This window comes from Eschscholzia californica, unplaced genomic scaffold, assembly GCF_041429995.1.
Source record: "Eschscholzia californica isolate CP2 unplaced genomic scaffold, dmEscCali1.0.p SCAF_4, whole genome shotgun sequence".
Lineage (NCBI taxonomy): Eukaryota > Viridiplantae > Streptophyta > Magnoliopsida > Ranunculales > Papaveraceae > Eschscholzia > Eschscholzia californica.
Genome location: NW_028238461.1, coordinates 44,651,042 through 44,667,893, shown reverse-complemented (window position 1 = coordinate 44,667,893; position 16,852 = coordinate 44,651,042). Strand labels below are relative to the sequence as shown.

General features: G+C 36.1%; 2 protein-coding genes across 2 annotated transcripts; one reads left to right on the top strand and one right to left on the bottom strand.

Annotated features, from left to right (window-relative positions):
• The first annotated feature begins 9,982 nt into the window (after window positions 1–9,982).
• LOC147545042 (uncharacterized) lies at window positions 9,983–12,360 on the top strand. The gene is made up of 5 exons (XM_086637343.1): window positions 9,983–10,148; window positions 10,434–11,146; window positions 11,377–11,536; window positions 11,621–11,976; window positions 12,058–12,360. The coding sequence occupies exons 1-5, from the start codon at window positions 10,005–10,007 to the stop codon at window positions 12,245–12,247; spliced, it is 1,563 nt and encodes a 520-aa protein (XP_086493469.1). The 5' UTR covers window positions 9,983–10,004; the 3' UTR covers window positions 12,248–12,360.
• Window positions 12,361–13,085: 725 nt separating this feature from the next.
• On the bottom strand, window positions 13,086–13,820 carry LOC147545041 (uncharacterized). Its single transcript, XM_086635784.1, has one exon. It carries the CDS (start codon window positions 13,818–13,820, stop codon window positions 13,086–13,088), a length of 735 nt encoding a protein of 244 aa, XP_086491910.1.
• Between the last annotated feature and the right edge of the window lie 3,032 nt (window positions 13,821–16,852).

Below are 16,852 nucleotides of genomic sequence, written 5' to 3'. Positions count from 1 at the left end.
GGTAATCTGCTGCCTGGTTTATTTTCCTATACACGTGCATAATAGAACACTCTTCGAATTGCTCCCATAATAATTTGATTTCTCGGACCAATCATTTGGGCCAAATTGAAATGACCTAGCATTTTCATGCTCCTTAACATTTTCTTGATGCCTCAAACCACCTAATCATCATATATATATATATATATGATGTTTCCAAACACTTCCCAACATGGCATGGGCCATGTCAAGCGTGTCCTGATGTTTCCAAAACATGTTCAGCCCGACCGACACATTAGGCAGGGTTAAACGACACAAGACGTGACACAACAGTGTCCGGTTAACACACAAGTTACTAATACTAATAACTTGTGGCATTTTAGCCCCGGCATGGAATATGAGAGGATCCCATCCGTGCCTAGACTTGAGGAGTAGACCCAGCATGCACATTGACCTCCAGGACACATGGTTGAGAGTGCAAGGAGATCACTACTATATAGATTATATAATGAAGGCCTTTTAGACTACTGAAGCTACTCAATCATAGAAACAGTTGTAGTTTTGGCACAAGTTTATCTAAGAAAACCAATTGTATAATTGTCTCCAGTCAAGGTTTCCCGTTACGTTGACACTGTAGTCACGGTATAAAATGTTCTGAAGTATGTTCTCTAATTCCAACTTAGTAATCGATAAGTAGTTAGAAGACAAAAATACTCTGTGTATAGAAAATTAGAGTAATTTACTATACACTAATATCTCCATGAAGTTGATGTAGAGAATCAAAAGAAAACTTAGAATCTAGCAAATTAAACCGCGCAGTTGCAAGACCTCTGTAAAAATATCAGTAACTTTTAAATTTTCCAGAAGATAATGACGACACAACTTGACAACGGTTACTTTTAACGCTATGGATGATTACCGGAAGTAGAAACCTTTCAACCAGAGGAAATTAACCAAATCGAGATAGGTTTCACTTGGATCAAGACATTGACTCGTACACAGTTTCTACAAGATTAGCATTCAAGCGTTGGCACGTGCATGGTTAGAACATCCGCATTCATAGTTTATGTGAAGAGGGAAATACCTCTTGAATAATAATAGCTTGAACATAGAGAGAGGACAAGAAAGAGAGAGAGATATGTGAGAAGATTTCTCTATGTGTTTTATTCACTGATTTACACAAGTATTTATAGGTTTACAAGGGATTTACATATAGAAGTAATTTAGGAATAATGGGAAACTTCCCTATTCATGAATATTGGGAAACTTGGGAAACTTCCCTATTCATGAATATTGGGAAACTTGGGAAACTTCCCTATTCATGAATATTACAATAATTAACAACTTTACATAATAACAAAACTGCTATATTCTAACACTCCCCCTCAAGTTGGAGCCGAAAGGGACGTGAGGCCCAACTTGCCAATAATCGTCTTGAATGCATCAGCTCCTAGTGGTTTGGTAAGGATATCCGCTAGTTGTTCAGAAGTTGGTGTGAAACGAGGAGCGATGACATTTGCTTTGATCTTTTCCCGAACGAGTGACAATCAATCTTAATATGCTTTGTTCGTTCATGAAAGACTGGATTATCGGCGATATGGAGAGCAGCTTTGTTATCACAGTGAACCGTCATGGGTGAAGAATGTGTGATGCCAAGATCTTTTAGAAGGTACTTCAGCCACTGAAGCTCACTAGTGAGATGTGCTAGCGCACGATACTCTGCTTCAGCAGAAGATTTAGCAATCGTTGGTTGTTTCTTAGATTTCCAAGAGAGAGGGCTAGAACCCAACATAGTGAAGTAACCCGTGGTAGAACGACGAGTGGAGGGGCATCCAGCCCAGTCAGAGTCACAGTATCCAGTGATGTGTAGAGAACTGGAAGAAGAGAGAAGAAGGCCATGGCCAATGGATCCTTTGAGATAACGAAGAACCCGATGAGCAGCATCAAGGTGAGTAGTGCTGGGTTTTTGTAGAAATTGACTAAGATTATTGACCGCATAACACATATCAGGACGTGTTACGGTGAAATAGAGAAGACGACCAATCAGCCGTCTGTAAACGGTGGGATCCGAAAGAGGATCACCATCGGAAGGACTGAGGCGAAGTTTCTGTTCCATTGGGAAAAGAGAAGGACGACATGTCGAAAGACCAGAGTCTTTAATGATGTCAAGGGAATATTTGCGTTGACAAAGGAATATGCCTTTGGAGGATCGGGAGACCTCGATCCCTAAAAAATATTTAAGAGGACCCAAATCCTTGAGAGAGAAAGTGGTGTGGAGAAAGGATTTAAGTTTGGAAATGGCGGATTCATCATTTCTAGTGATGACAATATCATCTACGTAACCTATAACGTATAGATGTACGGAAGATGTGCAGAGAGAAAATAATGAATAGTCAAAGAGGGATTGAGTGAAACCCTTCTTGATAAGGACGGATGAAAATTTTGAGAACCATTGAAGAGATGCCTGTTTAAGGCCATAGAGAGATTTCTGAAGGCGACAGACTTTGGACTCCCCCTGTTTGGAGAAACTGGGAGGTAATTTCATGAAAACCTCTTCATCGAGGTCGCCTTGGAGAAAGGCATTATTTACATCTAGTTGGTGGAGAGACCAACCTTTAATAGACGCGATTGATAGAAGAACGCGTACAGTAACTAACTTTGCGATGGGGGCAAAGGTGTCATGAAAATCGAGACCCTCGATTTGTGTGTATCCTTTTGCTACAAGACGGGCTTTGTAGCGTTAACCATCAGCTTTGAATTTGATTTTGTAGACCCATTTACATCCGATGGCCCTTTTTCCAGAAGGGAGGTCTGTAATGGTCCATGTGTTATTTGATTCTAAAGCGGCAATTTCTTTAGACATTGCCTCACGCCAATGAGGTGATTTGACGGCTTGAGAAAAAGAAGTGGGTTCAACGGTTGTGATTACCGAATTGAGAAAGACTTGATGAGAACCCGAGAATTGTTCAAAATTTAGATATTGAGTAAGAGGGTAGACCACATTAGAATCCGGGTAAGAGTGACAGATGTAGTCATTGAGATGAGTGGGTGGTCGGCGATTGCGGGATGGCCGTGAAGGATGAATTGGACCATCGGGAGGAGGCGTCCTTAGAGATGTGGGTGCGTGATCGATGGAGGAGGGAGCCGGGCTCTGGCTTTGGTCTGTGAGGTGCCCAGGAGTGCCCGAAGAGGAGTCGTTGTCGGGCTGACTCGAAGCAGAAGGGACAGAGCCGAAAAGCCGTGAGGGAGTGCCTATAGGCACATCAGACGCTTCATGAGAGACTTGACGAGGAGTCGATGGTGATGTCCTCGGAAAATTAAAGGAACCATCATCGTGGATGGAGACCATCGGTCGGTAAGGAGGAGGAGAAGAGATCGGATGTTTAGACAACATCGGAAATTTATCTTCGTAAAAAAGGACATCACGAGAGGTGATTATTTTACGAGAATTCAAGTCGAAAACGCGATGTCCTTTTTTATTGTGGGGATAGCCGACGAAACTACCCGGAGATGCTAGGGAATCTAACTTTGTTTTTACCAAAGGACGTCTAGTAAAGCATAGACATCCAAAGACCCGAAGATGGTCAAATTTGGGAGGAGAACCCAAGAGTTTTTCATGAGGAGAAATGCCTTGTAATGTTGGTGTTGGCAATTTGTTGATGAGATATACTGCCGTTAGAACACATTCACCCCAAAAGGAAATTGGGAGATGGGCTTGAAGACGTAAGGAGCGAGCTACTTCCAGAATGTGTCGATGTTTTCTTTCGACGATGCCATTCTGTTGAGGAGTATGAGGGCAACTAGTTTGATGAATAATGCCCTTCTTACGGAACCATGATTGAAGTTCATGATTCATAAATTCCATACCATTATCAGATCGGATTGATTGAATTTTCGGAATAGGAATTGTTCCTTGTCCGGAGTGTAAATTGGAGATGGAAGAACCAAATTGAGTTGATATATAATTAGAAAAATTCTTGAGAAATTGAGTAGTGTCGGATTTATGTGACATTAAAAAAATCCAAGTGCAACGAGTAAAATCGTCCACTAAAGTTAAGAAATAACGACAATCAGAGTTTGAGGGGACGGAGAAAGGTCCCCATAAATCCGCATGAATTAATTCAAAGGGACGAGAAGAAGTTGAATTGCTTAACGGAAAAGATAAACGTGTAAATTTGGACAAGAGACAAATTTCGCACGGATTTTTATTGAATGAAACTGATTTCATACATTGAGTTCTTGAAATTAAAGACTTAAAAATAGAAGAAGAAGGATGTCCGAGGCGCCAGTGCCAAATATCGGAAACATCTTTATTATATAGACTATTACTAGAAATTGAAAAGGAATAAATCCTAATATCCGTGCGGAGAAAGTATAGTCCTTCATGGAGATCACCAAGTCCAATCCTCGTTTTCATCACTGGATCTTGAAAGACACATGAACAAAAATCGAATGTTACTAAACAACGAAGAGAATTGGTGAGTTGGGAGACAGAAATTAAATTGATTATAAATTCCGGAACATGTAAAACGTTTTTGAGAATTAAATTTGAATTGAAAACAATCGTTCCAATGTGACGTACTTGAATACGTTTACCGTCCGGTAAACGGACAAAACATTGAGGTGGAGCATCAACATAATGTGAGAAACGAGATAAAGAATTACATATATGTTTGGCGGCACCGGAATCAATAACCCAAGGAAAAGAGAGGAATTGAATACCTGTAAAGTTAATACCTGCGTCGGTAGATCCTTGAGTAGGATTGGAATTGCCGTTAGAATGGCGTTGGTGGTCGAGAAGTGAAAGAAGACCTTGATATTCCTCTTGAGTTAATGAGGTGGCTAGAGGTGCTCCCGTTGGAGGATCAACCGTCTCGGTTACGGTGGCGGCAAGTGGACCGGTCGGTCGTGGTGGGCGATTTGGCCGAGCACCCGAGTTGGAACAGTTTGGATAACCGTTTAATTGATAACATGTAGCCCGGACGTGGCCATGTTGTTGACAATAGTCACAAAAGGGACGAGCTCGTTTAGGACGTTGAGCGTTTGGTTTCTCCATTCGAAAATTTCGTTGATCATTGTTGTATGTTGCAAGGGTGGCGGCTTCCGGTGGATTGGAAGTAGCGGCCATGATATTTTGTTGGATTTCTTTTTGTTTGACAAGAGAATGAATCTTTAGGATTGAAGGAAAAGGATCCATTAACAAAATTTGACTTCGAATTGCCGAAAAACGGTCATGAAGCCCTTCAAGAAATTCCATAGCACGTTCTTGATTAGTACGATCAAGTAACGATTTCCCTGGATCGATTACCATAAGGGATTGTAACTCATCTTGTAGAGTTTTGAGTTGAGTAAAATAGGAGGAGACATCATGTCCTTGTTTGAAGGATGAAATTGTCCGTTTCAATTGATAAATTTTGGGGGCATTGGTTTGAAAAAACCTTTCATAAAGATTACGCCAAATATCGGCGGCAATTTCATCGTATAAAACGGAAGACCGAATATCCGGAGCAATGGAATTGATAATCCAACTACTAACAAGATCATTACACCTTCCCCATGAGTGTAATTGATTTGGAGAAGTGGGTTTGGGAATGAAACCATCTACAAACCCGAATTTATCTTTTGCCCGAAGAGCGCTCTTGACCAAGAGGCATAGTTATCTCCGGTTAATAATGGAGTGATGAGAATAGTAGTTGGTGAGTCAGAGTGATGAACATCAAACACCGGATTAGGTGGAGAATGAGGAGTATAGTCTCCAGAATCGACTTCAGTAGTAGTCATGATAGAAGAAATTGATTATTAAAAAAAACTGAATTGGCTCTTATACCATGTGAAGAGGGAAATACCTCTTGAATAATAATAGCTTGAACACAGAGAGAGAGGACAAGAAAGAGAGAGAGATATGTGAGAAGATTTCTCTGTGTGTTTTATTCACTGATTTACACAAGTATTTATAGGTTTACAAGGGATTACATATATAAGTAATTTATGAATAATGGGAAACTTCCCTATTCATGAATATTGGGAAACTTCCCTATTCATGAATATTACAATAATTAACAATTTTACATAATAGCAAAACTGCTATATTCTAACAGTTTACAAAAAAAAAATAGAAGAGAAAAAAATTATCGCTTCAATAGCTTAATATAGTGTGCAATTTATATGTCACAAATGGATACATAACCTTAGGTAAATTCAATTTATTGGCATACTAGCCTTATTTCTTAAGACACACCCCGTGGCAAAATTAACTTTCAAAAAAATACTATACCAGGAAACTCTAATATCTGAAATACAACTCAATTCGTACTACCTATATTAACGATTTTGGGGTTACCTAATTTGTCTAATTTCCTTTCATATAGTTGAGTTATTTCCTAATCATATATAACCTCTGTTTCTATCCCTATTTCTATTTTCTCCTCCTCTATATATATATACTGGTGCCTCTGAGAATATACAAGCAATTCTCCTTTGTGATACATTAGCGGAAAGCTGTTAACACATGCCATGCCAATTCGTTTGGAAAAATTTCAAGTAGTTAGATTAGAAGGTGACGGATTAAAAGAAACTCAAGTGTTTATTGAAGTCCAAATTAGATCGAAAATAATTTTTCGTAATAGTTATGGGCGAATACTCAATCGTCCAATGTCAAGTAAAGAAGACGATGAAACATTCATATTACTTAAGATCGATCTGTTTGCTCCAAACCCTTTTGCGAAAGTGAATCTTGATTTCCTTTTGTCTATAAACCTCACTAATGAGTGTGATAGTAGAAGATTTTGGCAGTTCTTTTTGCGGAAAGCATCAAAATTTTGTAAGAAGGTTGCAAAAGGTCCTGTGAACATGAAAATAGATGGGTTGAGTATCGTAGGAGCAATAGATGTTATTGAAATACGAAATTCCGAAGATGAAGAAGATATACCTAACGATTTTGAGGTTTCGGTTGGTAATATCAAACCATACGAGTCACGCACCATATTACGTTTGTTAGACTTGAAGAGCTTTGACAACAATGGTTATGGCCAGGAGAAGGATTGCTCGATCTGTCTTGATGTGCTTAAGAATGGGGCTCACGTTTTTCAGACAAGACATTGTAACCATATATTCCATATCAAGTGTCTTGTTCCTTGGTTGGATATGTCAGATAATTGCCCACTCTGTCGCGGTCTTATATTTTCGTGTTGATTTAATATTCTTCTGAAACACTATCGCTATGTACTCCTGTTTGACTAGTTAAGATTTTTTTTATTTTTATTTCTCACTGTTTGAATCTGATTCATCTTATTAAACGGACCCAAAATTAACTCATATCCATTATTTAGACTAGTTACAAATTTTGAATAGATTTCAATTCAACTTCCACCGGATACGTAAGTGATAGTAAATAGTATATTTGATTGTCTAATAACGGAGCTTTAATGGTATTTCAATAACTAATCTCGTATCTTTTATCTCTCTTTCGATCTCGTAAATCCTCTCTCCTTCTCTGTATTATATGTATATTTGTAAACCCTAATTTTGGATTGTGTCAACACAAACAAGAAAATCCTCATTTTATAAAAGTTGTATGTTGAGAAAGAATCTAATTTTTCCAATATTTTATATTTGACTATCTCATCAAAAGTTTTGTTTTTGAAAAAACTAATTTTTCTATCTATCCAATCTTTCATACGCTAAAAAGTCCTATATGTTCAAGTCTTTCTTCCGTAATTGTTCTTTTCTTCTCTTAAATTCTGAAATTATGTTTTTCAGAAGGAAAAAAAAAAGTCTACAATCAAGAAAAGTTACATAATATGAAAAACGATAAGTCGGTCACATAGCATCATCATACAATAAATTTGGATTTATGCACCCGCAATTTGATATTTTTTTTAAGTTCAATCTTTTGTTAATTACTTTACTTTAGAAAACATTAAGTCACTCATTTTTCGATAATAACTATTTAGGTCAAAAAAAAATGAAAAATAGTTGAAAAGGTTTGAAACATTTGGAAATAATTAAAAAGGTCAAAAAAATCCCGCAGCAATCCCGAAACGTGGATTCTCCTTTCCACCCTCAACAAATTAAAAAATGACGCCCCGTATCCCCCTATATAAAGATTTCTCGGAAATAAAAAAATCAAAACTCTTTTTTTCCCTCGCGAAATTGCAGAGACGCTGACTTCACGACGCTTCATCTTCTTCGACTTCTAGGGTTTCAAATCCATTCGATTTCGCTAAAATATACTTGATCAATACTAAAGTAAGTATAAATTCACTAAATCTTCCATTTCTCAAGATTTTTTTCACTAAAATATACTTCATCTTCTTCGACTTCTGGATTTTTTCGAAATTTTTGGGTTTGTAAATCAGTCAAATTTTACAGAAGCATTTGGTTTGTTAAACATATTTTTTTGTTGTTCGTGGTTGTTTAATGGATTCTGATAACATGATTTTACTCTTACTTGTTATGGTGTTAAATCGAATATGCAAACTCTAGTTTCAGTTATAGATCTGCAACTATGGTTTACATACCAAACGTTATTTGATATTGGTTTTGGTATGTAGAGTGTGCAAACCCTAGTTGCACTGATAGATCTGCAACTGGGGTTTACATACCAAATGTTATTTGATATTAGTTTTGGTATGTAGGGTGTGCAAACCCTAGTTGCACTGATAGATCTGCAACTGGGGCTTACATACCAAATGTTATTTGATATTGGTTTTGGTATGTAGGGTGTGCAAACTCTAGTTGCACTGGTAGATCTGCAACTGGGGCTTACATACCCAATGTTATTTGATATTGGTTTTGGTATGTAGGGTGTGCAAACCCTAGTTGCACTGATAGATCTGCAACTGGGGTTTACATACCAAATGTTATTTGATATTAGTTTTGGTATGTAGGGTGTGCAAACTCTAGTTGCACTGATAGATCTGCAACTGGGGCTTACATACCCAATGCTATTTGATATTAGTTTTGGTATGTAGAGTGTGCAAACTCTAGTTGCACTGGTAGATCTGCAACTGGGGTTTACATACCCAATGTTATTTGATATTGGTTTGGTAGGTAGGGTATGCAAACTCTAGTTGCACTGGTAGATCTGCAACTGGGTATGCAAACACTATTTGCATTAGCTCATATGGAAATTCTACTTGTGCAAAATAGTATTTTCATTAATAGTTTCTCTTTATGTGTGCAGAAATGGCTAAAAAGGGTGAAGAAAAAAAGCAAATAGTCACCTTTAAAAAGGGTGAAGAAAAAAAGGGTGAAGAAAAAAAGGTGTTGAAGAAAAACTATGATACAACATGTTATAGAAGCACTATGAAAAATGGTGCAGTTTTCATGCAAAAAATATATGAGAAATTAAGTTTAAACCAAGTAAAAGCTTTAACAGAATCACCTTTCGGGGCATTATTCAAAGCTTTTTACAATGATGAAATAGAGAAAACAAATTACGAAAGACCAATCTCTATCATATATGAATTGGTCAGTAGATATTCAGTAGAGCGGGGAAAATTTGTTTTTGGAGATGTTGAAATGGAATTTAAAATAGATGATGTGGCTATCCTATTGGGTTTGCCAAAGGAAGGTGTTGCTGTTTCTCCCTTTGAAGGGATAAAAGAAGAAGAATTTGTTAGAACTTATTTTGGAGAAAAAGCTCATAAGGTTTCTACATCATTTATAGAAACTGTTGTTGAAAAGTTCATTGCAGAAAAAAATGAGCATACAGATGATCTTGTTAAATTGATGATAATGCATTTAGCTTCATCATTCCTTTTCGCGACACAAGCTGGAACAACAATTCAAATGTCGTTCACAAATTTAATCAGGTCAATTGAAACCATCAAATCTATTTCATGGCCTACTGTGATTCACAAATACATGATGAAATCAATTGAAGAAAATGTTGATAAACCATCAAAAGCATCAGGATGTCTTCTTCTACTTCCTGTAAGATCAATTATTTGTGTGATTTATTAACTTTGTGTAATTTGATTACTTAGTCTGAACTGTATAACAACTATTCTACTTTTAACTTTATGCAGTTTTGGTTTTGTGAGCATACGAACCTCTATAGAAGAATCCAGCAAAAGAAGGACAAATGTCCTCGAATTCTGAGATGGAGTCTGGATCACATGAAGCTTGATTTTCTTCAAACATTAGAAGAAATATCAGAGAACCAGGTATGTTATAATATTATCCTAAATCTTTATTTGCATACTGTAATCATTTTATTTATGCAACCATATGTTTGCAAACATGGCTTATGCAACCATATGTTTGCAAACATGGCTTATGCAACCATGTGATTGCAAACATGGCTTATGCAACCATGTATTTGCAAACATGTCTTATGCAAACAATTGTTTGTATAACACAGTGGTGCAAACAACATACTGTTAGTTGCATATGATGTTTTCATATGTTTAAAACTTTCTGAAATTTGCAAACATACTGTTCAATTTCAGGTTTCAGATAATTTTATGTTTCCACTCTCTGAAAGTGAAGAAGAGATGATTGCTGGTGGAATATTAACTATTTCAAATGCTGATGATTTGTATTCAAAGCATCTTGAAGAAAAAGTAAAGAAACTTGAAGCTGATTGTGAAGAAAAGGATAGAGCTTTAAAGTTTAAAGATGAAGAAATGGATAAGTTGAAAGAAGAACTGTACTGCATAAGAGAATCAAATTTGATTCTTATCAAAGAAAATGAGCAATTGAAAGCTGCAAAACAAACAAAGTGCAGTGAAGAAGTTGATGAGAACATGTCAAAGATGAAGTCAGCTACAAAGTCAAAAAGTACTGAAAAAAAAGTAGCTTCAAAGTCAAAAAGTACCATCAACATGAAGGGTTTGAATGATGGAGATCAAGTAAGTTCAGAAAAACAAAATCAGGAGGTTGGTACAAAGACTAACCTAAAAAGGAAAGAAAAGGATGAAACTTCGGACTTTGATACATCTGAGAAGAAAGAATCCAAGTCAAAGAAGTTAAAAGTAAAATGCAACATAACAAGGGGTTCTGCAATTGAGAAGGTAGAACTAACTGAAGATACTTCGAAAACTCTAACTGTTGCAAGAGATAATGATGCATTTGCTAAGTGGGAAACTTCGGAAATTTGGAACCTTATCAACAAAGAAGAAATGAATATAGTTAAAGAATTTTATGCATTGGCAAACAAAAGGTAATGACAAATTTACTTCAAAATTTATTTTTAATTCTGTGAGTTGCAACACATTTATTTTATGCAAACATTGATTTGCAACATATGCCATGCAAACAGTTGTTGCATACACTGCCATGCAAACAGTTAGTTGCATACAATGGTCTGCAAACAATGAGTTGCAATAAGTAAAATGCAAACAGTGGGTTGCAATCTATTTTTGAACTAATTACATTGTATATGTTTTGTAGTTCAATTGCATGGAACAGGAATACAAACATAATCATCCTTGGAGAATACATTGAAGCACTGCTTATGAATCAATTTGTTGACAGTCAAATAATAGATTGGTATATATTACATAAACTGAAATTCAACAAATTCACAACTGTTTTCAGTTCAACTATATGGGTAAGTTATTTAAATCATTACTAATTTGTATTTGTTTTAGTTTAGTTTTCATTACTAATTAGATGAACCGCATTATATTTGTAGACATTGATGAAATTTAATGCTTCCAAAGGCACAATTGAAGAGTTGGTAATCAAGAAGTTGAAAGAAGGTTATAGAAAGAGTAGTCCTTGGTTTTTATTTCCATTCAACACAAGTTCTGCAGATGGAAGTAATGAAGGGTTCCATTGGCACCTTGTTGCTTTCGACAGAATGCATCAAAAATGGTTTCATTATGATTCTATGAAGAACACACCAAAGACAACTGCACGATGTACAAAGGATGCAAAGTTATTCGTTAATGCTTTGGTGGACAAAATCAATGAACAAGAATTGACAGATAAACCCCTCAAAAAAAATGTAAAGATCACAAAAGTAAAATGCCCAAAACAGCAAAATTCGTAAGTATAAACTTATTGATTTTTATTTCATTATGTTTGCCATAAAAATTATGAATGCTAATTAATTTATCATGTATGTAGGGTTGATTGTGGAATGTATGTGCTTCTATATGTCGAAAGATTCAAAAGAAGTGAATTCCCAGAGTCTAATGTAGAATGGCCTGAAGATATGGATAAGCTGGCATCCAGAAAGAGAGCTGAAATTGCAGTTTCAATCTTGAGTGATTCTGCAAACAAACCTTGGGTTTCAGGAGCAATTAGTGAAGATTAGAACAGTTATGGGTTTCAATCTTGAGTGATTCTGCATGGTTATGGGTTCCAATGATGCTAACTTTGTTTGTTCAAAAATATTATTTTCTTAATTGGGTTAACTGAATATTGATATGGTATTTTCTTAATTTTGTTTAAAAGATGATGGGAGTGTTTGAACATCAGGTTTAATATAATTAGGTAATATGTTTGTTTAAATCTCAATGCAAATGAATGTTTTTCAAAAGCTAATGTTACACTCAGGTCAATCCCAGATTAGCATAGCATGAAGTTAAGTTATTCATCTATGAATAATGAATGTTTTTCAAAAAATCGGGGGCTTCGCCCCCGAACCCCCATAATGTTATTCATATATATTAAATGTATAATGAATGTTTTTCAAAAAATCGGGGGCTTCGCCCCCGAACCCCCATAATTTATCTTTTGTTTAATGACTGCTTCCAATAAACAAACAAAATGCAAACAACATTTTCAATAAATTTATTTGGAGAAAACTCTCTGAAGGCACTGGCTTGTATGGACATATCGATGCAAACAAATGGTTGCATTTCAAACAGATGCAAACAAATGGTTGCATTTCACACAGATGCATACAAATGGTTGCATTTCAAACAGATGCAAACAAATGGTTGCATTTCACACAGATGCAAACAAATGGTTGCATATCAAATTGTTCCCATCAGGCCTGCAACACAGTAACCTAAAAAATGTATACCTAGAACAGTTACCTGCAACACAATACATTTTCATACATTTAACCAAAACAAACATATCATATTGAAATGTCAAATAATCCTTTACATAGAGTAACAATAAAGAAATGAATGTCAAAATAAATTTTAATTCAATATTGCTGCACACGTTCTTTTGTTGTGATGCGATAACTTGCCACAACGTCCACATTTTCTCTTCTTCTTAAACTTGGCTGCTCCAGCACTCTCAATTCTCACACTCCTTGGCCTACCAGGTGGTCTCTTATTTGATGGTGGATTGATTACCGTCTCATTTGTTGCAAACTCCTTGGGTTCATCAATGTTTGGAATGGGGATAATGGCGTGTTCATAAGTTTTCTTGAAGCTCTCAGTCGTAAAATATTGTTCAACAAATGTATCCATAGGTCGTCCATCATACTTGATAGCTATAATAGCATGCTCACATGGGAGGCATTCTACTTGCCATTTCAAACATGAACAGTAGAACGAACTCAAATCAACTAACTGGCTTGGTGTTGAAAAGATCTCATATACAAATTTCGATGATTTTACAACCTTCCATGTAGAGCCGAACTTACGCCTTTGTCTTATGATTTTATCTATCTCCGGACACAACAAACTAGTCCATTTTCCAGCTAGTTCAAGTCTTGTTTGCATCATTTCCATCATTCGTATACGAATGTTTTCTAACATTAGAACTATCGACATGCCCCTTTCCTCTCTAATCCAGGAATTATAACTCTCACATAAAGATGAACAAACCTCACCATACCTTTTACCAACAAAATAAGAGTTTGCCCATTTTTCAAATGGGCAATTCTTAAAGAAATCTGTCAAACGTCTACCACCTACTAACTCCATCTCTTTAAAATGAATGACAAATTCATCCTTAGTCAACGCACGAGCAGCCCGATATAACAAAGACTCAATGTAATCTGCTCTTTGAGCACCATAACCAATTGCATTAACTAAGTTGTTCCTAATATGCCACACGCAATAACTATGGTGGGCATCTGGAAAAATATCACTAACTCCTTTGATAATACTTGGGTGACGATCAGATAAGAAAGTATATGTACGACTTCTATCAACAACACGAGCCAAATTCTCCAAAAACCAATTCCAATTTGAATTGTTTTCAACACTAACAACAGCTAAAGCAATAGTAAAAAATCCTGAAAAAGAAAACGTAGTTAAATAAATAATTGCAACTAGAAAACTTGTTAAACAAAACTATACAAGTTCATTAACTTAGAAATCATACCTTCATTGCCATTCTTTGCACAAGCTGTTAGCAAAGTCCCCTTATATTTGGATTTAAGATGCGTCCCATCAATCCAAATAACAGGCCTGCAGTACTTAAAGCCATGAATACAAGCCTCGTATGCTATAAAAACCCTTTCAAACTGATAAGTGTCCATATCAAGTTGTAGCTGCACATAACTACCAGGATTCCACTTCATAATGGACTTCGTATACCAATCAAGTTTAGCATATCCAGATTCCTCATCACCAAATGCAGAATCAAGTGCTTTTCTCTTTGCATTATAAGCAATATAATACGGGATTTTAATACCATAATCTGATTGGAAAGTAGTAATAATAGCCTTGTTTTTCTTTTTCGGATCAACCTTTACTTCACTTTCTATCAAATTAGATACAACACGAGAATGAACTGCTGGCTTGTTTATATCAGTAAACCCCCCACCACAAGTGTGCTCAGGAACATATTTCTTCAAATAAAATAACGATGAAATACCAAACCTTGAACAACCATGAACCTTCCACCCACAACCCTCAACCGGACATACTGCTACTACCCGATGAGCATGGTTCCTCTTCATTCTATACCCAAAACCAAATTTGATGCAATATCTATTCAATGCAAACCTAAATTGATCAGCACCTCCTTCAAACTTCTGACCAACTTCAGTAAACACAGATCCCCAAGATTCAGACCGGAGAGGATGTTGGAACAACTTCGATGAAGAATCAGCTTGAGTAAAACAAGATGAAGCACTAGATGACTCAACTAATTCCATTTCCTGAACATCAAATCAAATCTGTTAACAATGCTGCAAATACAAAAGCAATGTTCTACTCAATTGTGCAAACACGAGTTGCAGTTCTACCCAAATTGTGCAAACACAATTTGCAGAACAAAAATCATTAGAAATTGATAATCGTCAGAACCAACAAACAAATGTATGAAAAAAATCAAAACACTAAACATAAAGCAATCTATAATACATAAACAAAACAAAACATATATAGGTTTGAAGAATCATCAAGTATAGGAATATAAACAGAGGAAACCAATCAAAAGATAAATAACAATCTATTATATAAATACAACTAGGTTAAAGATGAAGAAAACTAACTTACAGTGAAGAAGATGAAGACGATGAACTGAGGAAACGAAATCGAATAGTTGATGAACAAATCACGGGACGAATACTAAAACTTCCGCAAGATGAAAAACCCTAATTCTTTGTATAAAAAGAAAACCAAGATAAGAAGAAGAACTAGAACTAAATATGAATCAGTGATGGAAGCAACTTCAAATCATCTTCTTCTCTTCGTCTTCTCCCCAATCAAAATCGAAAATCTGTGCCCTATTTCTCCCGTCGAGTTGCAGTCATGAAGTAGAGAGAGAGAGCAAAATAGACCTAAGGGTATTAATGGAATATTAATAAAATTCTTTTAAACTTTTGACCTGAATAACAATTAACGAAATTATTTTAAACCTAACTTCTAATTAGCCTTAATATTTTGGTAGGAAAGCCCTAATAGTAAAAGATTAGGGCTTTTTTAGCTATTTTGAAATTATTTACTACCTAATGACTCATTTCCCATTCTTATAATTTAGCACGTGCCCTAATTTGCTTGTAATTACTTTACTTTGTTTGTAATTTAGCACGTGCCCTAATTTGCCAGGCATGAGCCTGGTAATAGGATAAATCTAAGGCCCAAAAAAGGAGCCCAAATACGAAATCCAACCCAATAGGGAATAATATCTAAAAAAAAACCCAAAAAGTGATTTTACCTTCCTATCCACCCAAAAGAAATACTTACCTCTTATGTCCCTCACCCATTTCCCGCCCAAACATCCTTCCTCTCTGTCATTGCGTCAGCCAAACACATGCCTCTCTCTTTCTCTCTCTAGTCTGAGTGATTAGACACTAAAACCCTAAGACTCTCTCTTTCTTCATTCAAAACGTCCTTCCTCTCACAACTCTCTCTCTCTCTCTACAGCCTTGATTAGAAACTAAAACCCTCTTTATCTCTCTTCATTCAAAACGTTTTGGTGCCTCTCTCTCTCTCTATCTCGATCAAACGAAACCAAATCCGGTGATTCTCTCTCTTGTTCGAGCATCTTGATCATCTCATCTCTCTCTCTTTCAACAAGCAACTTGATCTTCTCATCTCTCTCTATTTCGCTCTCTTTCAACAAATCCGGTGATTCTCTCTCTTGTTCGAGCATCATCAAACCCTAATTTCTGTTCGTCAGAGTTTAACACACAGGTACGTCTCTGTTCTTCCTCTAAATCTTCTTCCTCTCTCTGTTGTTGGTAAAGTTTTAGGGTTGTTTGAACATTTTGGGTTGTTTTCAAAAAATTAGGGTTTTGTCTTTCAGATTTAGTATTTTGATCTTGATTTTTGGGGTTTAACTTGCTCTAAAGTTGTTGTTCTTCGTGATTGCTGTGGACATTTTGGTTTGTGATAAAACATTTATGGATCTTGTTTGTGATTTCGGAAGCATGCATCTTCACAGAAGGTAATTTTGGGGTTTATGGTTCTTCATCAAGTTTCTAGGTTAGGTTTGTTGTAACATTTTGGGTTGTAATCAGAAAATTAGGTTTCTGTCGAGACATTTAGTACTTTGTTTTCGA

Bases quoted from the DNA above. Each gene is read 5' to 3' on its own strand.
- LOC147545041 (XM_086635784.1), bottom strand. From the start codon at position 13,820: ATGGAGTTAGTAGGTGGTAGACGTTTGACAGATTTCTTTAAGAATTGC.
- LOC147545042 (XM_086637343.1), top strand. From the start codon at position 10,005: ATGCAGTTTTGGTTTTGTGAGCATACGAACCTCTATAGAAGAATCCAG. The intron at 10,149-10,433 runs GTATGTTATAAT...GTTCAATTTCAG, and splicing joins AAGAAATATCAGAGAACCAG to GTTTCAGATAATTTTATGTT. The intron at 11,147-11,376 runs GTAATGACAAAT...TATGTTTTGTAG, and splicing joins TATGCATTGGCAAACAAAAG to TTCAATTGCATGGAACAGGA.